Source organism: Ips typographus, linkage group LG1, assembly GCF_016097725.1.
Source record: "Ips typographus isolate SLU linkage group LG1, UJ_Ityp_2.0, whole genome shotgun sequence".
In the NCBI taxonomy this organism is placed as follows: domain Eukaryota; kingdom Metazoa; phylum Arthropoda; class Insecta; order Coleoptera; family Curculionidae; genus Ips; species Ips typographus.
Genome location: NC_138422.1, coordinates 30,658,000 through 30,681,374, shown reverse-complemented (window position 1 = coordinate 30,681,374; position 23,375 = coordinate 30,658,000). Strand labels below are relative to the sequence as shown.

Sequence of the window (23,375 nt, the reverse complement as noted above, 5' to 3'; positions counted from 1 at the left end):
AATATGAATGTTAAAATTGCGTTGAATCCCTTTAAATTCTCTATTACGAGGATTTCTGTATAGAGAATCGAATCTTAAACACATTGTAGTTAACTTAGTTTTCGACTTTGTCGTTTTTTATTAAATTTTTTGACGTTTTAAAATCAAGACTAATTTAAGAAAATTGTTCTTTTAAAAAATTTGTAGGAACTGGAAAATTGAATTTCTAGTAAGAAAGTGAGACTGACATCCCAACTTTCGGTTTACAAAAACCTCAAGCAAACCTAACCCTCTCTAAAATAACTTCACTGATCGATCCGTTTTGAATAACATTCTAATAAAACCATATTGGAAAATATGGAGGAAGTGGAAAAATTTCTTTGTTCAATATTTACACACTTTTATGAATATTTTTTTGTGATATTGTAGGGACCTTTTGAAGTAAAAGTTACTTCATAATTAACATTTGACTGTTAGGTTGGGTTTACTCATTTTCTCAATGACTAAAAAGTTAAGAGATTTAGAAAAAAATTTCTTGACTTGTCTGCAGACCAATTTAGACACAATTTTAATAAGGCGATCAAGGCTATGAGTTTTAGAAAAGATTACCAATCAGAAAACAAATCAATTTCTTAGTAAAGTGAAAAACATGCCTTAAAACCAATACCATACTAAACCGTTAGTTTCTTTATTATCACCTGTGTGATAACAATATTTTTCAACCAAACATGTTTTGTATCTATTCGTAGCGTTCCAATAAACAGATATTTTCTACGAGGTTCAAATTGAAGACAAGTACGTATATAAGCCTAGAGGTACGTTTTAAACTACACGAACAAGAAACTCGGGCGTCTGTGTTCTGAAAGTTTCCTTCTGGTGCTATTTGTCTCTGAATTTAATAACCGACTCCGATTATTGCATCGAACTATTCAGAGCTGCGAATAAACACAATTCTTAACCAGGTCTGGCTAATTAGATTGGGTAATTTCCTTTCGGTACGTGACGACGTTGCCGATGTGCCTTTTATGCCCTAATGGGCACTCGCCCTCTGACGTTTACGTTACTGTTAAATTGAGGGATGTTGTTAGTCCAGTTAACTTGATAGGTGTATTTCCCTTGGACGTGTTTGGGTTTAGGAATATTTTGCGGTTCTTGTATAAGGCTATGTTAGTTTGAATGGGTTCAAAACACTGGGATTTATTTAGGACTGTTAGTTTTAGAACTTTAGACTTTGTAGACTAAGCTTCTAGATTTGTTATTGTTGCTTGCAACTTGTTGGACTCCATTGAAATTTACACCTCAATTAACTAAGAGATTGTTTATTTGTTGCCTATAGTGAGTGAATGTGCAGTTAAAGCGAAAATGGCTTTATTCGTATTATTGCCAATAGATCAGCATTACCTAGTACATATTGCTAAATTTAACCTAATTAGGTTTATTCAAACTGCCTCTAAATTAAATTCTAATATTATGCAATTCATTGGAAGGTAAGGTACCATTGTCGACCATAATTTTTCAATCCTTTTTCTAAATGTTCTTATTTTAGAAAAAAATTTTAGTTAAATCAGACAAAGTTCATCTTAAAAAGAAATATTATATTAAGAAATCAAAAAATTAAGAAAATATTAGAATATAGTCATTTTATAAGCAGTTTCAATAATTTTTTTATCTAACTTTCTAGTTCTGATTTTGTTTTTTAAAGCTTTTTCAGTCAGTCTTTTTAGAAATATATTAAATAAAATACTTTTTCTAATTTTAGCATATAAAGTGACACTTTTCAAAACTGATTAGAGTGACAAAACGTTTTACTTTATGTAACTAGTTACATAAAGTATCACTTTATGTAACTAGTTATGAAAAGTTCATTTCATCACTCCCTGTTTTTATGCATTTCCGTAGAAACATATGGGCGACATCCATCATAACATGTCGTTGTCACTGTTTATACAAGGTGCTATGAAAGTGAATATTTGTGTTAAATCGCTTTAAAAGATGGTTTTTACCGCTTTTTGGTCAAAATTAGAAAAAATTATGTATGCAACACGTTTCGAAAATGTCTTATTGTGTAACTCATTCAAATTGTAGGACCTCGCTGCGCTCGCCCTACAAACATTCATTCGTTACACAAAATCGATTTTTTCGTAACTGGTTACATAAATAGCTATTTTTCATAAAATTGTGCAAAAAAGTACACTTTTTTGAATGATTTAGTGCAAAAAAAAGTGCTATTTTTTTTGTTGTGTTTTTGTCATTAAAAACATACTCAAAATTTGGATTGTGAATATCTCAGCTCTGTTTGGTTTGTAATAAAACTAGAAAAATAACACATACATACAGGTGTGGTAAATCCAAAAGCGATCATAGGAAAACCGTGTAACGGACAGAGAAACGTAGGTAGTTGCATGCGCGGGAGAAAGACAGGAAACGAAAAAAATATCGAGTAGGCCATATTTTTAGCGCGCTGTTGCCAAACGCCGTAAGTAAGTTTGTCGAGGGTATTGAATACTTACGGCGTTTGGCAACAACGCGCTAAAAATATGGCCCACTTGATATTTGTTTCGTTTTCTGTCTTTCTCCCGCGCATGCAATTACCTACGTTTCTCTGTCCGTTACACGGTTTTCCTATGGTCGCTTTTGGATTTACCACACCTATATAGTCAATATTATAGAGGAAAATTTATCTGAAGGTTATCAAAAAAAGTGTTATTACTTTTTGAGTGATTCCATTTAGATATTCGAGACACATTAGCAACTTAGATTATGTAATAATAATAAGTTATTGTTGTTATAGGGTATCAAGTAATGAGCATCTAATGATTTGGTATTATAGTGATATTTTATAGTTTGGTTTAGATTGCTAAAAGTTTTTTTTCCTTAAACGTGAATACATTAAGATGATATAGAAAATAATGTTCAAACCATTACCTTCAATCGCTAAACTGCTTTTATATTTTTCCATTTTATTGTGGTATATTAGAAATTTCAAAAAATTACATTGTAACATTGCGCACAGTTATTACTTTTATGTATCCACTCGAAATTAGCCCTCGTTTCTCATCTGTTATCTAAATCGTACTTGTCAGACATATTACGCGTTCATCATAATGGAACATATCAGGGTTTGATGTATTTTTCGTCTCCATTATCGTGTCACAGTTTTATTTAACGTCACGTTGCCCATTACACACTAAAATAATTATATCCGCCAACATTTAGCAGCAAAATTGAGTTTTCGGAACTAATATGCTCGGTTATCAGACACCGAATTTAATTAAGCACCAGTTCGAAAAAGATTATTTACATTAGCTAATAAAAGGAATTACATAATTTGATTGTACGCGATTGTCAGTTATTGTGTTGTCATTACAAATTTTAGGAAGTGGGCCTGTCTAACCGGTCTGTTTCATTTTAAGAAATAACGGATAAAACTTAAAACTCCCAATTATCTAAGGGGATGTGTAATATCTTTGTGAATCCCTTTTTATCATAAAATCGGCTAATTGCACGAATAAACCGGACAGCAACACGGTTCTAAGCCGACGAAACGAGCGCGTTTTATTTTATTAGGTTGTTCAGTTTTAATTTTAACGTTCGTATTAAAGTTTTTCATACGGAAATAGGCGCTTCTTGGAATGATTCTTTGAAAATTGCGTCAGGTTTGACGGTATTAAGATTTTGTGTAACAAAATTGTGCTGCTTTGAATTTTAGATTCTCACTTACCATGATCTTCACCTAATTTTACAAATAACGTAAAATTAGTGACTGATTTTTACCACAAGACTAGCTAAGATGACTCTGATTATAATAATACTTATGAAAACAAGTGGAAAGAAGTGAGTGAACTTTATCTTGAGACAGAAATTAAAAGCATATCAATATATTCACCCGGGTAGAAGATACTTATGTAGCTAAAACAGGTATTTTCATCTACCCACCTGGTGTGCACATAAGAAATAACGTTATTACATACATAGTTGAAAAAAATTGCTCGTTTTCTGCCCCGTTTTACCATAAACTTGTTTTTGGTTCAATTTAGACTACTTTACTCCTTCAGTTGGTTTTTAAATTAAAATCCACTACGATTTACGACCCCATTGATGTGTAACTGGTAAATGAAGCATAATATTTGTTACACCAAAACAAATTTTACTTCTAAACCGTTAAAAAACTGATTTACTTTTTTTTTGCTCAGTTACCATTTCGATTGTAATTATTACAAATAAAACCTCTTGAATAATAATTATTTCTGTTTGCACATTTTAATACAAACAGGAATGCAGTTTTGTTGTATTAATATTAATAATATTTAATAATAATTATACATGTACGAGCACTGTTGCATCAGTCTCTGTCTGAACTATTGTCATATTTAATATTTTCATCACAATTCCATAATTTTTTATAACATAGTGTTATATTATTAACAGTAAACTGTTATAATAACGAATCGACGGAAAATTAGTGCCCATACTGATGATTTTTACTCTAAAATTAGAACAGTCCCCCCGATGATGTCATTGATGATCTTTGTCATCCTCTGAGTGCGATAATAATTGATTTTACCGCACTAGTGCGGAAACGCACCCTAAGAGTACAATAAAACAACTGTAAAATCCCTCATTACGTAACTCAAAGTTAGAGTTAAAAATTGATAATTTCTATGTTAATCTTTGATAAACTATTGTACAATACTCGTGTGATCACCACAACTAGTCACATCACACTAGTAATGGAAATAATAACTATTATGTACCTACCTGACGTGTTTGCCAAAAAAAAGTTGTAGAGGAATAAGAAAATGGGTTAGACATTTTCAGAAGACTGTTCGTTTCGTGTCATCGTCGTTTTACGCTAGGCAAACATCGCTTTTTTCTGTCTTCTTTTTGATTCCCACAGGTGTTGCGAAGACAAACTGGATTTTTTAAGTCCCAATTCACTTTCCATGTTTACCAAGGAGTCCAATTACGCTTAAGCAAACAAGTATCGATTCATTCTTATACACGCGATCGTTTACATTTTGCCGTATTTACAAGACGTCGACTAACCAAAGAAAATAGAACTTTTATGTGACATTTTTACATGAGCGCCACTGTTTTTTTGCGTTTTGCAGTGTTCCTACTCTGTAATATTTAATTATTTTATTTTTAATGAAAAAACAAACAAAGTAGTTGACAATAATAAATGCTAGCAAATCGCATCAAGTAAAATGTTAATTATTTAAAAAAAAAGTGCAAATTAGAGAAAAAAAATTTTAGAGGTGCAAATCAGAAACTTTGCCGCTACACCTTTAAAAAAAACTTCCTCTCCCCTTAAGTACACTCTTCAATTTTTAAACACTAATTTTAATTTAAAAGGGTTATCCTGTAGTGTTGTACTTTAATTATTCCAGACAGGGCTTAAAACATGCTTTTCTATTGTACTTTTTGCACACAGTGGGTAAAAAATTTGAAAACTTCAAGCCAAACAAATTCCACTTCTGCAAAACAATCTTTAAAGGCATCATATAAATCACCACGTTAAATCCGACATGGAATATACGAGTAGAACGACGTCAACGATTGTTTATCATAGACAAGGAAAAATTTCCTTAAACTTCGTCAAGTCAAGAAGTAATCTGAATGTTGCAGGCTTAATCTGTAATCAACGCTCCTGTGACAGATTGATATGTGTATTTTAAGATGATTCGCGCGAATATTTCAGACTTAGGTAAACAAAAAGGGGAACAGCAACGTGCGTGGGTAACGATGACTTTGTCCTTTCACAAAATGTTTATCATTTCGCAAAGGGTTTAGCCTTTGACTATTTTTAACTCGGACGGATATTTATTTCTAAAAAAATAGTTGAGTATCATAACTGCCTGAGTTATGAATCTAATGAAGTTTCCGGAAATTTGCTTCGGTAAGAAAACCGATCATTTTTATTAACTCACGTTACTCATCGCCAATTTTAACTTTGAAAGTGACCGAGTTTGTTAGAGTAAGTTTTCAAAAAACACTTTAAGTCGTAGCGAGTGAAGTTGATTATACAGGATGTACAGGGTGATTGATTGAATTTTGACCACCCCCTTATCTTTCTTAATTTTGATTTTAGCAAAAAACGTTAAATACAAAACCAGTAGATATTTAGGTCTACTTTATTTTTAGATAAACAGTTATTATACAGGGTGTCCCAAATTTGAGTAATAAACCAAACTTATGTTTTTTTTAAATACGATGACCAACTTTTTATCCGATATTTGAATTCTACGTCAAATTCTAGGCCTAATTGATGTAAAATGTCTGTATCGATATTCAACTGTTTTCGCAGCAGCGTCGTTGATTGGTTGAATTTTGACCACCCCCTTAACTTCTTTAATTTTGATTTTAGCAAAAAACGTTAAATACAAAACTAGAAGATATTTAGGTCTACTTTATTCTTAGATAAACAGTTATTATACAGGGTGTCCCAAATTTTAGTAACGAACCAAACTTATGTTTTTTTTAAACACAATGACCAACTTTTTATCCGATATTTGCATTTTACGTCAAATTTTAGGAATTGATGTAAAATGTCTGTATCGATATTCAACTGTTTCCGCAGCATCTGTTACTTTAACAATGTTTCCTCGACTATGTGATTAAAGTTTAATTTAGTTACTCAAATTTGGAATTGGAAATCAAAAATACGGAAGTTAAGGGGGTGGTTAAAATTCAATCAATCAAGGACTCTGCTGCGAAAACATTTGAATATCGATACAGACATTTTACATCAATTAGGCCTAGAATTTGACGTAGAATTAAAATATAGATTAAAAAGTTGGTCATTGTATTTAAAAAAAACATGTTTGGTTTGCTACTTAAATTTGGGACACCCTGTATAATAACTCTTTATCTAAGAGTAAAGTAGACCTAAATATCTACTAGTTTTGTATTTAACGTTTTTTGCTAAAATCAAAATTAAAGAAGTTAAGGGGGTGGTCAAAATTCAACCAATTAACGACGCTGCTGCGAAAACAGTTGAATATCGATACAGACATTTTACATCAATTAGGCCTAGAATTTGACGTAGAATTCAAATATCGGATAAAAAGTTGGTCATCGTATTTAAAAAAACATAAGTTTGGTTTATTACTCAAATTTGGGACATCCTGTATAATAACTGTTTATCTAAAAATAAAGTAGACCTAAATATCTACTGGTTTTGTATTTAACGTTTTTTGCTAAAATCAAAATTAAGAAAGTTAAGGGGGTGGTCAAAATTCAATTAATCACCCTGTACCATCAATTTGTACAGGGTGTTCGGATTTAGATTGTTTTGACAGAAAACCCCCATTTCCCTAATAGATAGAAAAAAACTAGTAATACATGTCTAGTGGTCAATTTTTCAGAAAATGGTAAAAACAGTATTTCGATATTTTGTCAATATGCGGCGCTAGATGGCATTTTTCACATTTTGCCAATTCGCCCTTAATATTTTTTCAAAAATTGAGCTTTAGACATGTATAACAGTTTTTTCCTATCTAGCCGGAAAATGGTGTATTCAGTCTTTCTGAATGGTTAGAAAAACGAATTTTGTCAAAAAAGGGGTTGATTAGAATTTTTTTGCTCTCAACTACTGTAGTTTTTGAGATGTTTTTGATAATATTGAAACTCCTGTTTTGCCACTAGAATCTAACAATAGTTTTCAACAATTTCTTGTTCAACATCCACTTTTTTCTCCTTTAGTAACCAAATGTCGCACCATTGCCTAAAGTTAACTTAAGACCATTGTAACTGTAAGATAAGCTCTAAAAGTTTCTACTACTTTTGAAACGAACCAACCAACTTTCGAGTATCTACAAAATAAAATTAGGGTCGACCAATAAATTTCTGATCGTGTGTTAGCATGAAATCCAGAGTGAAATACGTGAGTCGAGATTGCAACACGTGTTAAAGACGATAGAATTCTCATAGAATCGAGCGGTTTGTAGTAAATCATTTAAGTAAAGGAAAAGCCAAAGAGAACGTGCGGACTATCTTAATGATCCGATCACCGCGCTTTATTTGTCCCTTGACATATTAGAAGGACCGCAATAAAATGAAAATAATGGGATATTTGTGTGTGTCTTTGTAGGTAAGAGAAAGTGAACATATTTTACGTTATTATTATTTGGTTGGTAACCAAAACTACAAGTCGACAATGACGATTTACATCCTAAAAGACGTGTTCCCGAAAGCAATTTCTCCTGTCCAAAAATGCCCGTTGTTCCGTATGAAACGATACTTTTGCGACGCTTCAGACCGTACAAATGGTCGTTTTAAAAGCAACGAAAAAGAGATTTTGTCCTAAAACGTATGTGTTTGATCTGAATAGGATATTGGTTGTTAGGCTGGGATTAGCTTTCTCCTTTGTATAAAGAAATTGGTATTTTATTTAATAAAATGCAATAAGATTTTGATGGTTTTGTTACTCTTTTGGTAGTTAATCTTATACAGTAATCTACATAGTTTAAAACTGTTGGCAATTGCTTGAACATCCAAGCTTAAACTGAGAAGTTTCTACCATCACAGTCCAACAAATGCACACAAACCATTCTTCGTTATTTTCTTCTACAGGGTGGTCCAGTTTTAAATGTCAATAATTCACCAATCTATAGCCAATTAAAAAATAAGTTGACATGCATTATGTCATTTTCCTGAAAAATGCTTTCTAAGTAAAATAAATTCCTTCAAATTTCTGTCAAACCGTTGGAGCAATTTTGATCAAATTTGGAACAAGCACATATGAAATTAGTACTCATTATGAATGACGTTTGCCAAAATTCTCCAGTACCGTAGATACAGGAAGATGGTTTTAATGTTTTTGCCTGAAATTACAATTTTTTAAAATTTCACTCTTCACGATGAAAAAGAAATTACCTCTTATAAAATTCTGATTTAAAACTTTGTTTACGAGATAATTCCGTTATTACGTTCAAAGACCAAAAACGGAAAATTCACTTAAGTAGCTTGAAAAATTTCATTGTAGCCAGTTTTCATAGTTTCCAGACACACTGAAAGACTTGAGTTTTGAAAATTGACTTAGAAAAAATAAAAATTGATTTCAGAAGCTTAAAAATTGTGTTTGTAACCAGATTTCATGCAAATCGAGAGACTTTAATATTGAAAATTGATTTGTAGACATAAAAAACTACTTTTTCTAGAATTTTTTACTACAAATTCATACATTTAAACCTTAAAAATTGACTTAAACAACTAAAACTGACTATGAACTAATGAAAAGTAACATCAGAATCTTAAAATTTGCATTTGAAGTAAATTTTCATAATTTTGAGACAAATTTCAATATTTTAGTCTTGAAAATAGTCTTAGATAGAACACATTGATATTAGATTCATGAAAATTATCTTGAAAACTAACTTTTCTTGCTTTTTACTTTGCTTTTCATTTTCTCAGGATTCTGGACTATTATTAGTGCTTTAAAATTGCTTTCAGCTTGGAAAATCGAGTTTCAAGACTATCTTCACCAAGTTATTGACACAGCCAACTTAAAAAACAATTTTCACATTCTTCATAGACTTAAAATAGCATTCCAAGCCTCAGTGCTAAAAATTCGAGCTAAAAATTATTTCTTAAAAATCTAGATTGTTTTACGACCTATCTTTACGAATTTTTTGACTTATTTCAAGCTTCTTCACTATTAAATTGACTTCTAAACTCATAGGTGCAATAAATTGTAGCATCTTTAAGAAATTCAGACTGTTTTTAGTGCTTTTTAAGACTGAAAAATCGAGTTTAAGACTATTTCCAAAAGTCAAGTTTCTTCAAGTTAAAAAGCTAAGTAAAAAAAGTAAAAAATTTTGGTACCAAATGCTACGATATTAGTTTTAAGAACTAATTTTTAGAAATTAAAATAGTCCGAAAATGTAATTTACTTCTAGACTTGTTCCAGTCCAGAAAATTGAGTTGTACCCCAATTGAAGTCCTGAAAATAGACTTTTGGACTCTCTTTAGTCCTAGTAAAGTCAGTTCTAGCTTTAAAAGTCAACTTTTAGATTATTTTTAGTAGTAAAAAATGAGTTTCATGCACAATACAATCTTTGTCTTGATTTCCGGACTTTTTTTAGTTCTTGAATGCCAGTTTCAGACACTCAACAATAGTAAAAAGCAAGTTTTTAGACTATTCAGTACAAATTTGGACTTTTACAGGTCTTGAATGTTCAGTTTTAAACTATAAAACGATTTTTTAAATTGAAATTTGGAAGACTGTATCTTTCTTAGGAAACGTTTTTCAGAAAAATGACATAATGCAAGTCAACTTATTTTTTGATTAGCTGTCAAACGGTGAATTATTGACACTTAAAACTGGACCACCCTGTATAAGGAAAACTTGGATGTCCATTATTTCAGTACAGTTTTTATGGTCGTTTTGTTAAAACCAAACTTACTAATTCTTGTAACTCTGCTGTAAGTGCTATAAGCAATATTTTTAAAACTTTAGCTTTTAACAGCTGACGTGGTTTTTAATCATATCAAAACTAATAAAACGGAAAATGCTACGATTACTACTCAGACGCAAATTTTTGAAAAATCACAATTGTTTTGAATTCTATTTATGGATAATAATTATATGGCCATAAAATAGTTGTGTGTTTACAGTCTTGCCTGGTATTTTTTTGTTTTTTACATTTTCTTTTTCTTGCCTTGATAGGAATACACAATTGAGTTTTAAAAAATATATAAGAATCCGGATTTAGAACTTTAACATGGGCCATCCTGTATTATGTAATTAGTTGACAACCACAACGTAATGAATTATACAACACTAGTAATCGTACAGACAAAACCACGTTAGCCTATTTCTAAAACTATTGACAGACTGTTGGTTATTGATGATAAAACAACTGAAATTAATAAGGAATTTAAAGAAAAATTTTTCAATCTAATTACTCTTCTTGAACCATATAGATTAATTGTCACATTTTAGGATTTCAACCTAAAAATAGGAAATTTTTTGTAGACAAAAAATTTAAAAAAAACAGTTTTCTATTTTCTACAAAATAAGCATGTAACTCACCACAACTTCTTGCTGAAGAATTATCTGATTTTCTGTACTGGAAAACTGGCTGCACCGATTTTCAAACAGGTGAGCTGATGGGCTCGAAAAAACTGAAAAGTTCGGTCTTTAGAGGCGTCTTGAGAGCGCGTCGCGTGCCCAACAAGTTGTGCTTTTCGCAGTTGAAGCGACGCTTTAACTAACGTAAACGCCAAACTTTTCCTCGCTTTTAACGTTAACGATTCTGGCCAATCGCAACTCTGGAAAATCGCTACGACCAATCGGAAAATTGTTTGACGCTATCGAGTAGGCGAGCGGATGTTTCGTGTAGGTTGTTGGTTTTGATGGGCTTTTTCCGAACGGATAGAAGATTTGAAAATTCGTCAATAAGACAAATCAAACAGTTAGCTCAGAAGATTGACGTAATGTTTATTCAGTAGTCTTACTTTTATTTTATTTTTTTAAATGTCTTTCAAGTATTTTCTTTATTAGCCATTACTGGTATTACAAGTAGTAGTTTGTCCGGTATTAAGAAACAAATAGTAACAAAACTTGACATGCAATAATTTGTGCTACAAATATCCCTGCATTGGTAGTAACAAGTCCATCAACAACTAAAGCGTATAGCTATAAGTTAATCTATGCTGTGATTACAGGAAACCCAACGTAAATACAAGATAATGAATATTTTGAAGAGTTATTATTGGGTCGTACACCGATTTGTAATTTCTCGTTCATTATCTGTGACAAGTGTGCAAATATGTGATGAATAAATGGGTTTATTATGCTCACTTGGTGGACATGAGGTATAAAAATGCATTTTGAATGTCTGTTTTGGTGTTTATTAATCTTTGTACTCTTCAGGGATAGATTCATCCAGAAAATCAAGAAAACTTCCAACTTTAGTAAATACAGTAGTCTTCTGGTTTGGTTTCATTTGACGTCCGAATGAAACTAGTCCTACTAATTTGTCATCCACTGTTAACGGTCCTCCACTGTCACCCTGAAAATTACAAAATATGGTTTAGTAATTTGTATATTAAGTTAAAATTTTTATTGGAAATGTTAAGAACAGAAATGGAAATGGAAACGTATTATATTGACAATTAAAACAGGAACCGTCAGCAGGCTCCAGGCTGTACTGAAAGAGCTATAAATCCCTCAACCATCTCAGAACCAGAGTTGCCCCCGTAAAGACGAACCTGGCAAAATGGGGAATTATTAATGAACAGGTTGTCAAATGGGACTGTAGGGCAACACAGACTATGGAACGCCTCCTGGTTTGCAAGAACTGCCCAAGCTTATGCTCCCTCGAAGATTTGAGGCTTGCCAAAGATAATGCTCTGGACGTAGCCCGATACTGGACTGACAAATGGTAATATGGACTCGGACACGAAAAAATCAAAATAAAGTATATTGACTTTTATAATTATTACAATACAATAATAGTATATTATAAACCTAGGGACTAAAGTGGTTCTTTTAATCCCGCGGCGAAAGGTTACAATTCGCTAAGGGATTAAAAGACACTTTAATCACGAGGTTTATATACTATTTTATGCACTTTAGAATGCGAGAAACTAAAAATAAAAAAATTACAAAACTAACAGTGGTTACAACGGTACTCTCGTATTACTGATAGTTGTTATTGATTGTTGTTGGCATGGTGGATTAACTTAAAATTCATTGTGCCCTGGAAGTGTTGCTATGGCACAAAACAAATGTCAATCAGTTGTTATCAAACGGTGAGTCCAGAAAAATCGTATTTTTTAAAAATGAACATTGAAGAGGCCGCCCAAGAGGCCATCGCTAGCCTTCTTCCAGAAAAATCTCGCGAGGCTTACAAAAAACAGTTTCTTGTTTACCAAAAATGGTGCGTTGAACAGAATGCAGAGAATTTTACGGATGAAAAGGTGCTCCTGGCTTACTTCCTGCAGAAGTCTAAGAAGCTCAAGGCATCTTCTCTATGGAGCCAATATTCCATGATCAAAGCCACGATAATATCTGAAGGAAACGTCGACATCAGCAAATACAGTAAACTCCAGGTATTTCTAAAGAGACAGTATGACCATTATAAGCCGAAGAAGTCCGAGACATTGGATTTCGACCATATAAGAGATTTTCTTCAAAATGCTCCAGATGAACAATATCTAGCCCAAAAGGTAAGATTATTTTCTTTACTTTGAATATTTTCCTGATAGTACTACTAAAAATAACACCATTGATTAATTTTGTCTACAAAACTACAAAATGTACTAACAGGAGACAATTTTGTTGCAGGTTGTGCTGATTATGGGAGTCGCTGGAGCATGTCGAGGAAAGGAGCTCTGCCAGCTAGACTGCAACGATGTCTCGGATCATAAAAGCTTGTTTCTGGTAAATCTACGGGGTACAAAATCAGGAAAGGATCGCTTGTTTGTGATAAAAACGTCTGGCGAAAACTCTACGAATGTAGTGGAATTAGTGAGAAAGTATATTGGTCTAAGGCCACCTACAAAGCATACACGATTTTTTGTGTCTTACAAAAATGGGAAATGCATGACTCAGCCCATAGGAAAAAATACATTTGGACAGTTACCAAGAAGAATTGCTGGCTACTTGAGACTACCAAACGCAAACCTATATACTGGGCATTGTTTTCGCAGATCATCAGCTTCTTACTTGTCGACTCTGGATCAACCATAGATGTGTTGAAAAGACATGGTGGCTGGAAAAGCAGTTCTGTTGCTGAAGGTTATGTTGCAAATTCATTGTATCAAAAGAAGAATGTTGCCGATCAAATATTCACCAATGTCTTCTCCGATGTTGATATGGCATCAGCATCAACCATAGAAAGATCAATTTCAGAAAATGAGACAACGGCAACGGCGACTGCTACGTATGTGCAGAATATGTTTACTACTAAAAATGTTGCTTCCAATTGTCCACCCTTCGTTAGCCTTGCAAACTGCACCAAAGTCAATATAAATGTAAATATACAGGGTGTCCGGAAAATACGTGTACAACGTTTGACGACAGACTCCTGACGTCAAAATATGTCGATCTAAGCCGACTTAGTTATATCCAAAATTGTCTCGTTTAGCCGGTAGAGGGCGTCAAAAATTTGTAAAAATATTGGGTACAATTTCATTTCTTAAAGAGTATTGATAAGTGTATTCAGCAAGATGGCGGTCATTTTACACATTTGCTTAAGTAATGTTTTTGGTTTACTTAGTTTCTTACAATAAATAATTTCAACTTTATTATATCTACTTTGATGTATGCAGGTAATTGTAATTTTTTTTTTTCTGGCGAAACAGCTCATCCACCGGGAAATATTAAAGAGGTAAAATAGCTTCAAAATACTTCCGGTCACTCGACAAAAATATCTGGGTTGTCATAACGCCGTTCATATAAAAAATGAGGAGAAATGTTGACGTATTATATCACTTTTATAACACTTCCACTTATTTACAGTCGGTGACTATACTACTAGAAAACGTCATTTTATAGTATTAGTCTACATACTAAAATTCATTAAAATCCATTAGCAGGTTTTCACGTAATTTAGTAAAAAACCAATATTTTTACAAATTTTTGACGCCCTCTACCGGCTAAACGAGACAATTTTGGATATAACTAAGTCGGCTTAGATCGACATATTTTGACGTCAGGAGTCTGTCGTCAAACGTTGATTTTCCGGACACCCTGTATATAATAATAAGAACTAGATTTAAGTTATGTTTATGTTAATTATCCTTTTTCGTCCTTACACTTTAACAAATAAATAAAATTTCAATAAAATCATTGTTTAATTTAGAAGAATTTACTTTAAATCCCCCAGGGATTAAAAGTGTCTCTTTTATCCCTCAAATGAGGGATTAAAAGTGCACTTTTAATCCTTAAAGTGCATAAAATTTACTAATTCCAACTCAAAAACTGAATATTATAGTGTTCTTCAGACGTTTCCTAGTTTTTTGTCCAGTGTTATAAATTAGCTACAATTTCTTTAAAAAGTTTCAAGAAATCTGAGAATATGGAGCTCTGTCTCAAAAGATTGAAACCTTTTGAAAGATTTTTTAAATGAATCTCAATTAGAGTGCCATATGTTTAAAGCACTATCTGAATTTGCTCAAGTTCTTTATTCTTGCAACAATTTTTCAAAAATAGTTAGGTTTTTTAAAAGATTGAAAATGTATTTATAAACGCAGATTTAATTAGAATCACTCCATAAAAGTTACTGTTAAGAAAAATTAACAAAACCTTCTAAAGACCTGTAATGAAAGTTTAGGATTTAAAAAGCAGTTTAACTAAAAAAACTCTTTGGAAACGTTTGTCAATGACATTTTTATCGAAAATATTACTTACAGGATTTAAAAAATTTTAATATTGCAAGTATTTAAAAACAAAATTTCTTCTCCTAAATGTTTAGAACAAAGGAATCGAAATTGTTGTTGTTTTTTATTTCTAACTAGTAAAGTGTTGCTTTGTTACATACAACTTAAATCCTGCTTTTCTAGTGCCAGCAAAGAAGCATTTAAACTGAAAGTTGTTAGGAATTTGATCAGTATCGAATTGTAAAATGTCCTGTCGGAGTTTACTTTTGGAATTGTTGCATTCTTTTAAATCTGGCACAAAACTGGAAACTCCTGTTTTGTTTCATAATAACACTGTGTCGGTAGCAATTATCTGAAAAGAAAACACGTGTCATGGATGAATATTGATTTGGAGGATTTCCATCGAATACTTAAAAGCACATAGAGAACAAACCGAGAGAGGCGGCCTATTTATATGGCGCAATCAGCCCGGGGGCCGTTTGTATACATATTTCGTTAATAATAATCCGAAACTGTAGCCAAAGAAAAAAGAAGCGAAAAGGCGGATTGTTTGCGGAGGGAAAACTTAATGAATCGTTCTGTGTATGCCGACGCAGCAGGCGTTTTTGCTTTTGTTTGCCTCCTTTGTCAATTCCAGACCGGCTCTATTTTATTATCACATGATGCGGTCACTACAATATCTCTATACTTACGAAATATGTAGATTTGTGGTGCGGTTTCAGGCAAACCATACGGTCCGAAATGAAATGATGAAAGAAATAGGTTTGGCATTTGGCGTTGTCGTCTATTTCCACTTTTACAGCCCTGTAAGAAAATTCATTTTATACAAATAGGTATTTACGGATAGAAGAAAGCCGGAATAAGAACGAGCCATTTTAGAGTAAATTATTGGTTCATTATTTGCAAACTTTAAAAAATTAAAAGAGTACGAAATCAATTTTACAGACATTTTTAGTATTTACCTTAAGTGTGTTGACTGGACACCAGTTTCAGTTCTGCCCCATCCCGATACATGTCCTTTAGTACCATCCGGATAGTCGTCGGTAGAAATTTCGATAGGTTGAGCTTTGTCATTAAACTTGATTGGCTTTTCCAACAATATAATCGACATGTCGCTTTGTAAAGTCTGAAAATAGGTGGCAAAATATTACTACAATCCACTTTTGTTACACGGATTACGTTTAATATCAATTAGTTCATTAACAATAATTGAAACAGTGACGTTATTTGAGTATTTTACGGAACTGTTTATGTCGAATAATAATTGTTTTCTACTAAAAACACTTCGATTTAACTGCGAACGATTTCCGAAAAACGAGTTTATTTTTCAACTTTTTCAGTGAAAGATCCAAATAATTATTTGCCAGTCAAACAAAACTTAACTTCCTGAAGTTACTAAATTAATAATAATAAGCAACATAGCTTATTATCAAGCAGTGTTATATGAAAAAGGGCATAAACTACCCAAAAGTAATCCCTAGGAAAGTTTTGAACATAACGTCTTAAAGTTATGTCACACCTGGCTCAATGGAGTCGCTATAAGTTTTTCAATATCGTTGAAAGTCTTTTAATTTACGAAGCAACAAGTTAGCGTTTCATTGGACCGTAAGTTGTGCCGTTATACGGTGTTAAATGTTGAAAGTCTTTGGTGTAAAAACCGTGAAAACGTCAAATCTTTTGTTCAAATCTATATCTAAAGTTAAGAAACTTTTTTCATAATTTTCATAGCACAAAGTAAATTAAACACTAGAGGAATTACATGTGTTTTCAAAGTTAACTAAACACGCTGATTTAGATAAAAACAGACATATTAATCATCGACGTGAAAACGATATTCAAATTTTCCAAAATGTTTAAAAATTTGATGAGTGAAAGTGCAAATTTATTATACTGCGTGTCGCTGAAACCTTAAATCGTCTACTAAAAAGTTAACAAATCAAATTGATTTTTGAAGAAAATTGGCGTTATTTATTACAATTATTCTTACGTGATTATTTTAATAGAGGCTTGAAGAAAAAACTTCCAATACTCAATGACATACAATTATTAGATTTGAAACATTTTAAGTGACATTTGGAATAAACAGAACAGGAAATATGAAGAGCATAATATAGTAGCATACAGTAATTATACTTACTTGATATGTGAAGTCCGGATGTCTAATTATTTTTGCAATTTTATGGACTTTTCCCTCATTGTCAAAAAGATGATTAGCTCCAACAAGCACTGCCAAATTTTTCCTTGGTCCTTGGTTTCTTGTTAAAGTGCAATGAGCAGCTAAAGGATTTGTTGGATTAATTAGTTTTCAAAAGCATTTTTACGTTTAAGTTGAATAAATATCTTTGAAAGAAAAATTTTTTGTTTAGTATATTTAATGTTTAGGTATACCTGTCAATACAACTTGAGGTTTAATTATAACCCCTCCGCATATAATTTTGTTTGCGCCCGTGTGTAATATACCCACTTGAAAAGGACGTTCGGCAATATCGATAACTTTGCCATGAAGGATTTCCTCGCTTTTCTTAACAGCAGCTGCGAAAAAAAACACATTTTGAAAAAAGAAATCATAAATAACTTAGTTAGTTACCTAATGATCCTTGAAGAAATACAATAACCAAAACCAATAAACAAACATCCCGGGCACACATTTTAGCAATACTAAGAAGCAAAAATTCCCATCGATCGATATTTTATAGATTTTTCCGCTTGACAGACCAAAAGCCGCTTTTTCAGTAATTGCCACGAAACTATTCAAAACTTTGGTCAGGCTATTGCGTACCGTGTTGATTGGTTCACGCCGTTTTTGGAATCATTATTTGAGTATCTAGACTGGTACACCAAATTAATTTAAGGAGATAAAACAGTAAAACACACCAAAACTGCTATTAAAAAAATGTTATAGAATAGGCTATTGCTCGATCAACTAGCCTCTTAACATCCAAAATCGAGCGTGAAAATTATTCAACAATGTCTCAATAATTTGATTTGAACGTGCTTCTATTCTTTTGATAATGAATGCTAAAATAGTCGTGGAAAGTGGAAAGGCAGTAACGTTCACTATTTCAAAGAGAATTCGGACAAGGCAAGCATCCGGAAAACTTTAAGATGATAAAAACGTTTCCACTCGGGCTAGTTTAAGTTGAATGTTGTTTTTCTACGACCCTTTTCTACTTAAAATACCTGAAAGTTTCCTTTTAGTTTTCAGTTGGAACTGAAAAAATAGAGTGGCAAATAAAAGGTTAAGTAGTACGATCACAAGTATTATTTCTTTAAACTGTCTGTGTTTATTAAGATCTATTATTGTGATTCACTGTGATCATATAGATACGTTTTGCTAAGCCAGTTATATTTGGTTTACATAAAACAATAAAAACTCTAGAATAGTTTACTCGATTATTTGATAAGTTACGTCAAAATGTCATAGAAAACTAAGGATAGAGCAGATTTCAAGCTTTCCAAAAATATCTCCACATGAATTGATTGATCACACCGTTTGGCCACTAGAGGGCGTCAAAGTTCCTTCACTATAAAATGTGTGTCGTTTTATTGTTTTTCTATTTGTTAATATCAGAAGGCGAACTCTCTAACGAATAGCAAGGAAATTTCTTTGCTATCATAGAAAACCCTTCTCTATCGTAATATATGGTACTCTCTACGTTTCAATTGGCGAAGATCGGCACTCAACGTAGCTATTCGGGTTGTGTAAAATAGAAAGACCAAATGAGGTCTTGCTATGATTTTATCTCTCTTGCGGCTATGAAATTTTGTATTTGCCAATCTTTATTTTCCGTCGTCTTCTAAAATTCAAATGTTTTGTTTTTTAACCTTTATGCCCGTCAGTGTCAACATTGTGTCAATAAGGTTGTGTTGGGGACCAATTAATTGTGTTTGCACCCCCCTTTCTTTATTTTTGAGTTTTTAGTTAAAGCGTTAATGCATCTATTAGTTATTGTTTTTGAGGTGTAAGCTGTTCTTGATGGAATGGTTGTGTTATGGCTATATGGGTTCCATCAACACATCCTAAAGTCCCATCCTACTTTCTTCACAAAATGCATAAAAATTGGTAGCATGTTTACAAGCAACTGAAAAATATTAATGGTCTAACAAGAAAATAAGAAACTGAAGAGACAGAACTACAATAAATAAAACCAACAACAAAAATGGCAACAAAACGGATTATTTTAGAATGTAAACTTTGAAATATATGATTAATTCCTGAAAAAAACGTAGAATTATTCAAATTAGCGTCGTTGATACTTGTCATTAACCCTGAATACGACGAAACAAGCAAAAGCCCTAGATTTATTACTAGAAATTAGTCAATGTTTTTAGGACCGATAAGTTCCCGTTTTCTGTTGACGGTGTCAGCCGAATGTGATAGAAAATAGCTTAGAGAGTACCAACAGTTAATAGAAAGAAATTTTCTTTCTTGTCTATTTCTATGCGTTTTCTATTTCCTACATTGTTACGGCAGGTTTTGATTAAAAAAAAGGTGTGTACTATAGTAAATAAGTAGTAAGTCGTACCATAATGCTTTTACCAACGCAAATTCAATAAGACTATAGATAACCCCACAACATACTATTTGTGATGCTATTTTATACTGTATGGGTAATAAGTTATTTATCAACAAAAAAAGTAATACAACAATACGCACTTGATAAATATTTCCATGGCGGCAGTTGAAAAACTAGGTCATTTCCAACAAGGTTTTCATAAGTTGGGGTTTTTTTCGGGATTAGGAAACCTGCTGCTGCTCTTGGTTCATAATCTGACTTATATCACTCACAAAACTCAGGAAACACACAAATATGCAACTTTAACTTTACTTTTAATACCTTTTAGCACTTTAGTGAACGATATTCAAATTTTAAATTCAAAATAGATGGATGTAATAGTGACAACAGCAGTGACAAGTAGGACATTGGTCGTTTTCTTTCGGATCTAAACGCGATATGATCCAAAGGTCACGTGGCGTGCGTATAATTTTGTAATCATGGAGTCCCGTGATTAAGTGGTTCCCTCCGGCGGCCGATTCATCGAATTAGCTTTGGATCAAATGTCAAATTTTGTGTCTTCATGGCCTCCTATTTAAGATGGAGATCTAGATTTATAATGTTTTCTATGTCTTAAGCCTGGTTTATAAAAGAAAATTTAAATTTAGATTTAAATTTAGTAGTAAATTTAAATTTAGCTGTAACTCTAAAAAAATATGGCGTTCATAAAAGAAATATTTTAAGTCTTAAATCACTGACTGCTAAACGCCAAAGTTGTCATTTGCGCTCATTTGACATAGGTCAACTGTCAAAAATATTAAGTGACATTCGGGATTCCCACATACCCAGTGTTGTGATTTTGGAATACACTAACACAAAAGTTGAAATTGGAAAAACCAAATATTACTAGGCTTCAGTTTAACCGTTTAACCGTAACCTTTAGCTGCCAGGAAAAACCATAACCAAATATTCAAATTCAAAACAGAAATCAGCTGATTGTGTCATTGGGGACGCTTGCGCAGTAGCAAGATGATTTAACTTTAGCGTTAACTTTAAGAGAATTTAGAATTTTAAGTAAATCCAAGGTCAGGAGATACAGCTAAATTTAAGGTTAAAGTTAAATTTCATTTATGAACGTCTTGATTTAAAACCACTAGTCCTATTCTTAAAGTTAATACTAAATTTAACGCTAAATTTAAATTTTCTTTTATAAACCAGGCTTTAACTTCTTTGAGGGTTTTTTTCTTTAAATCGGTCAGGTACGGCCCTGATATTTGGCACAAACCTAGCACAGTGAGTGTCAAATTTAGACACCGTAGAAATAAAACATTAAGGTCGATTTTCGCTTGCACTAAGTGGCCAACATAACGCAAAACCCTCGGCAAAACCCATTGGAAAGTGGTGGTGTTTCAGGCAAATTTGACCCTTACGAAAATTGTCATTTGCATTATAAAAATGTTGAAACCGGTTGAATACATTTGTTTAAATATTCAGTGTTGTCGGATCATGCGAAAAGGCCCACTTTCGACTTTCAAATGGAACATCCTGTATATGTTATGCTTGCCTCAATACCTTTGACAAGTCTAAATATTTTTTATGTAGCACACCCTATAATGATATGAAATAGTTTTTGAAATATTTGCGGTTTTTACGTTTTGAAGTGTAATCATAGCTTCTAACCAGAGCAAAAACAGCTTGCATGTTCCTATCTTTCTTTTTTTATACTTATTTTACTTAATTTAAGGTTCTTTGGTATAAACATGCCCTTTGCTGTGCATTAGAACCCTCCTGGAGCAAAACAAAAAATTGCCAAAATTGCGCTTTTTGTAAAAATGGCATTTTTTTCAATTTTTGAATGATTGTAACTTTTTTATTTGAACTTGCTAAAACGCCATTAGAAAAAGGATAAAATATACTACAAAATGAGCCGAAACTGGCCACTCTAGCTCTTCATGTTACCGAGATATTAAATTCCAAAAGGTAGTAAAAAAAGACCTAAATTTTTTGAAAAATGGGACCTACAGAATTATATATAAAGTACATATCCAAACCTAAAAAAAAAATAAATAAATGCTGATGATGACAAAATTTACTTGAGACTTAGAATTTATAAATCTCAAATGATTATCTCTGAATATTTTAAAATTGAGTATCTATCTTTAGTTAATATTTGTAAAAATGCTAGTCTCTTTTATTACAAATATCAATCAAATGTTTTCAACCGAATTTGTCTTCGTTTCCTCGTCATTAGTTGATAAAGTCTATCAATTCTAATTCGAAGCTAAAAGTAAAACTCAGTAAGGCCAGGCGGATCATTTCCTGTCATCGGTTATCGAAAATTATTGTGACTCTCACGAAGCTTTATACATTATTCCACACTATTCATTTATTTGAACTGAGGTCAATTTTATTTGTATTTTTCCCCCTAACCTAGGTCAATAAATTTCTGATTGTTAAGCTCCAAAAAATAACCCTAAAAATAAATTGTAATCAACCCAACTGATTGGCATTATTAGGTGCACTGTAGGAAATTGTTATAAATAATTTTCAGCGGCTTTATAACGCTATGATAAATGTTGCAAGGCTGTTATGCGGCAAATTATTCCGATATTTGTAATTATATATTATTGTCGTTGTGGGAGATTAACTATACAGTGAAGCTAATAAAGTTTTACTGTCAGAGTCCACTGATATTTTGGCTTTATCTGTTTATATGCGTGCGTTTTATTAAGTGGTGGCTTTTTGACTGTTTTATGACTAGTTATGGTTGGTTTACTAGATTAAATGATAGTTATTTTTTGTTATGCAGTTCGCAGTTATTAAAGTACTAATTCTAGACTGGTGGTGAATGCAATTTTGTCGTTGAGGTTTTTTTCTGCCGAAAATCAAACAAAACTAGATGAAGTAACAATGCAATAAACTTCAATTGCATTGTTACGTTATTATCTATTTTTGTAGCTTTTTTTCTTTTTTTGTGAAGTTTTATTCTATGTACTGTACGCAAACTTGAAGTTTCCAAACGTATTCCGTGTTAGTTAGTTGTTTTGATTAATAATTCCGTCACTCTATTAGTCAAAATTAGAATCACACTGCTTTTAGTTAGTGAAAATTAAGATAAATTTTCAAGTATCTAATATTGAGTCACTCATTCAAGTTCCCTCAAAAATTCATTCGTTTTCCAAAAACAGAGTTTTCATAACTAGTTACATAAATAACTAGGTTCATTCATAATTAAATTCTTATTACTATGAGTCTTATATCTTCCCTTATTTTTAGTTCTTGAACTTCACATTTTTAGTGTTCTGAATGTCTAAAACCTACCATAGACTGGCGAATTGAATTAAAGAGGATGAAACCTACGGTTAGCATAATACAGTAAATGGATGCAAATCCCAAAGGCAAACCATAAAAAGCGTGATGAGTAATTACCTGATTAGGATCGTACGGTCATCTAACCGCACACCACAGTCATCAGTAACATCAAACGAGTGTTAATGACATTGATTAACCTTGACTTCGGCAGATGCTTACCTGCTAATTGCAGGATTTTCATAAAGATGTTTTGCGCGG

At 32.3% G+C, this 23,375-nt stretch overlaps 2 protein-coding genes across 8 annotated transcripts in view; both read right to left on the bottom strand.

Moving 5' to 3' along the window:
- The window catches only part of Tk (Tachykinin), a 33,881-nt gene extending 22,675 nt beyond the window's left edge, over positions 1-11,206 (bottom strand). Inside the window, exon 1 of the mRNA XM_081981180.1 lies at positions 11,015-11,206. The gene's annotated coding sequence lies outside the window, so the exon portion shown is untranslated. The remainder of the gene's footprint in view (positions 1-11,014) is intronic.
- Positions 11,207-11,812: 606 nt separating this feature from the next.
- Positions 11,813-23,371, bottom strand: LOC145730266 (trypsin-4-like). 7 transcript variants are annotated; one of them, XR_014178649.1, is made up of 8 exons: positions 19,967-20,225; positions 17,897-18,138; positions 17,698-17,841; positions 17,447-17,586; positions 16,272-16,435; positions 16,002-16,113; positions 15,574-15,661; positions 15,427-15,514 (listed from the first exon to the last, which is right to left on the bottom strand). XR_014178649.1 is itself a non-coding variant. In XM_081981651.1 (7 exons), the coding sequence occupies exons 2-7, from the start codon at positions 17,955-17,957 to the stop codon at positions 11,838-11,840; spliced, it is 780 nt and encodes a 259-aa protein (XP_081837777.1). In that variant the 5' UTR covers positions 17,958-18,138; positions 23,235-23,371; the 3' UTR covers positions 11,813-11,837. The 7 variants fall into 7 exon arrangements, 6 of the variants coding, with proteins under 6 accessions (XP_081837777.1, XP_081837546.1, XP_081837701.1 ...); XM_081981651.1 differs by lacking the exons at positions 15,427-15,514; positions 15,574-15,661; positions 19,967-20,225 and adding exons at positions 11,813-11,996; positions 23,235-23,371; XM_081981420.1 differs by lacking the exons at positions 15,427-15,514; positions 15,574-15,661 and adding an exon at positions 11,813-11,996 and having other exon boundaries at positions 19,967-20,221.
- Positions 23,372-23,375: the final 4 nt, after the last annotated feature.

What these genes read in the sequence shown, in the direction of transcription:
- LOC145730266 (XM_081981651.1), bottom strand. Translation starts at nt 17,957, where the DNA reads ATGTGTGCCCGGGATGTTTGTTTATTGGTTTTGGTTATTGTATTTCTT. An exon ending in ATCCGGACTTCACATATCAA is followed by an intron (nt 16,436 to 17,446) that starts GTAAGTATAATT and finishes ACCTATTTTCAG; the next exon opens with ACTTTACAAAGCGACATGTC. An exon ending in ACCACAAATCTACATATTTC is followed by an intron (nt 11,997 to 16,001) that starts GTAAGTATAGAG and finishes TGTAATTTTCAG; the next exon opens with GGTGACAGTGGAGGACCGTT.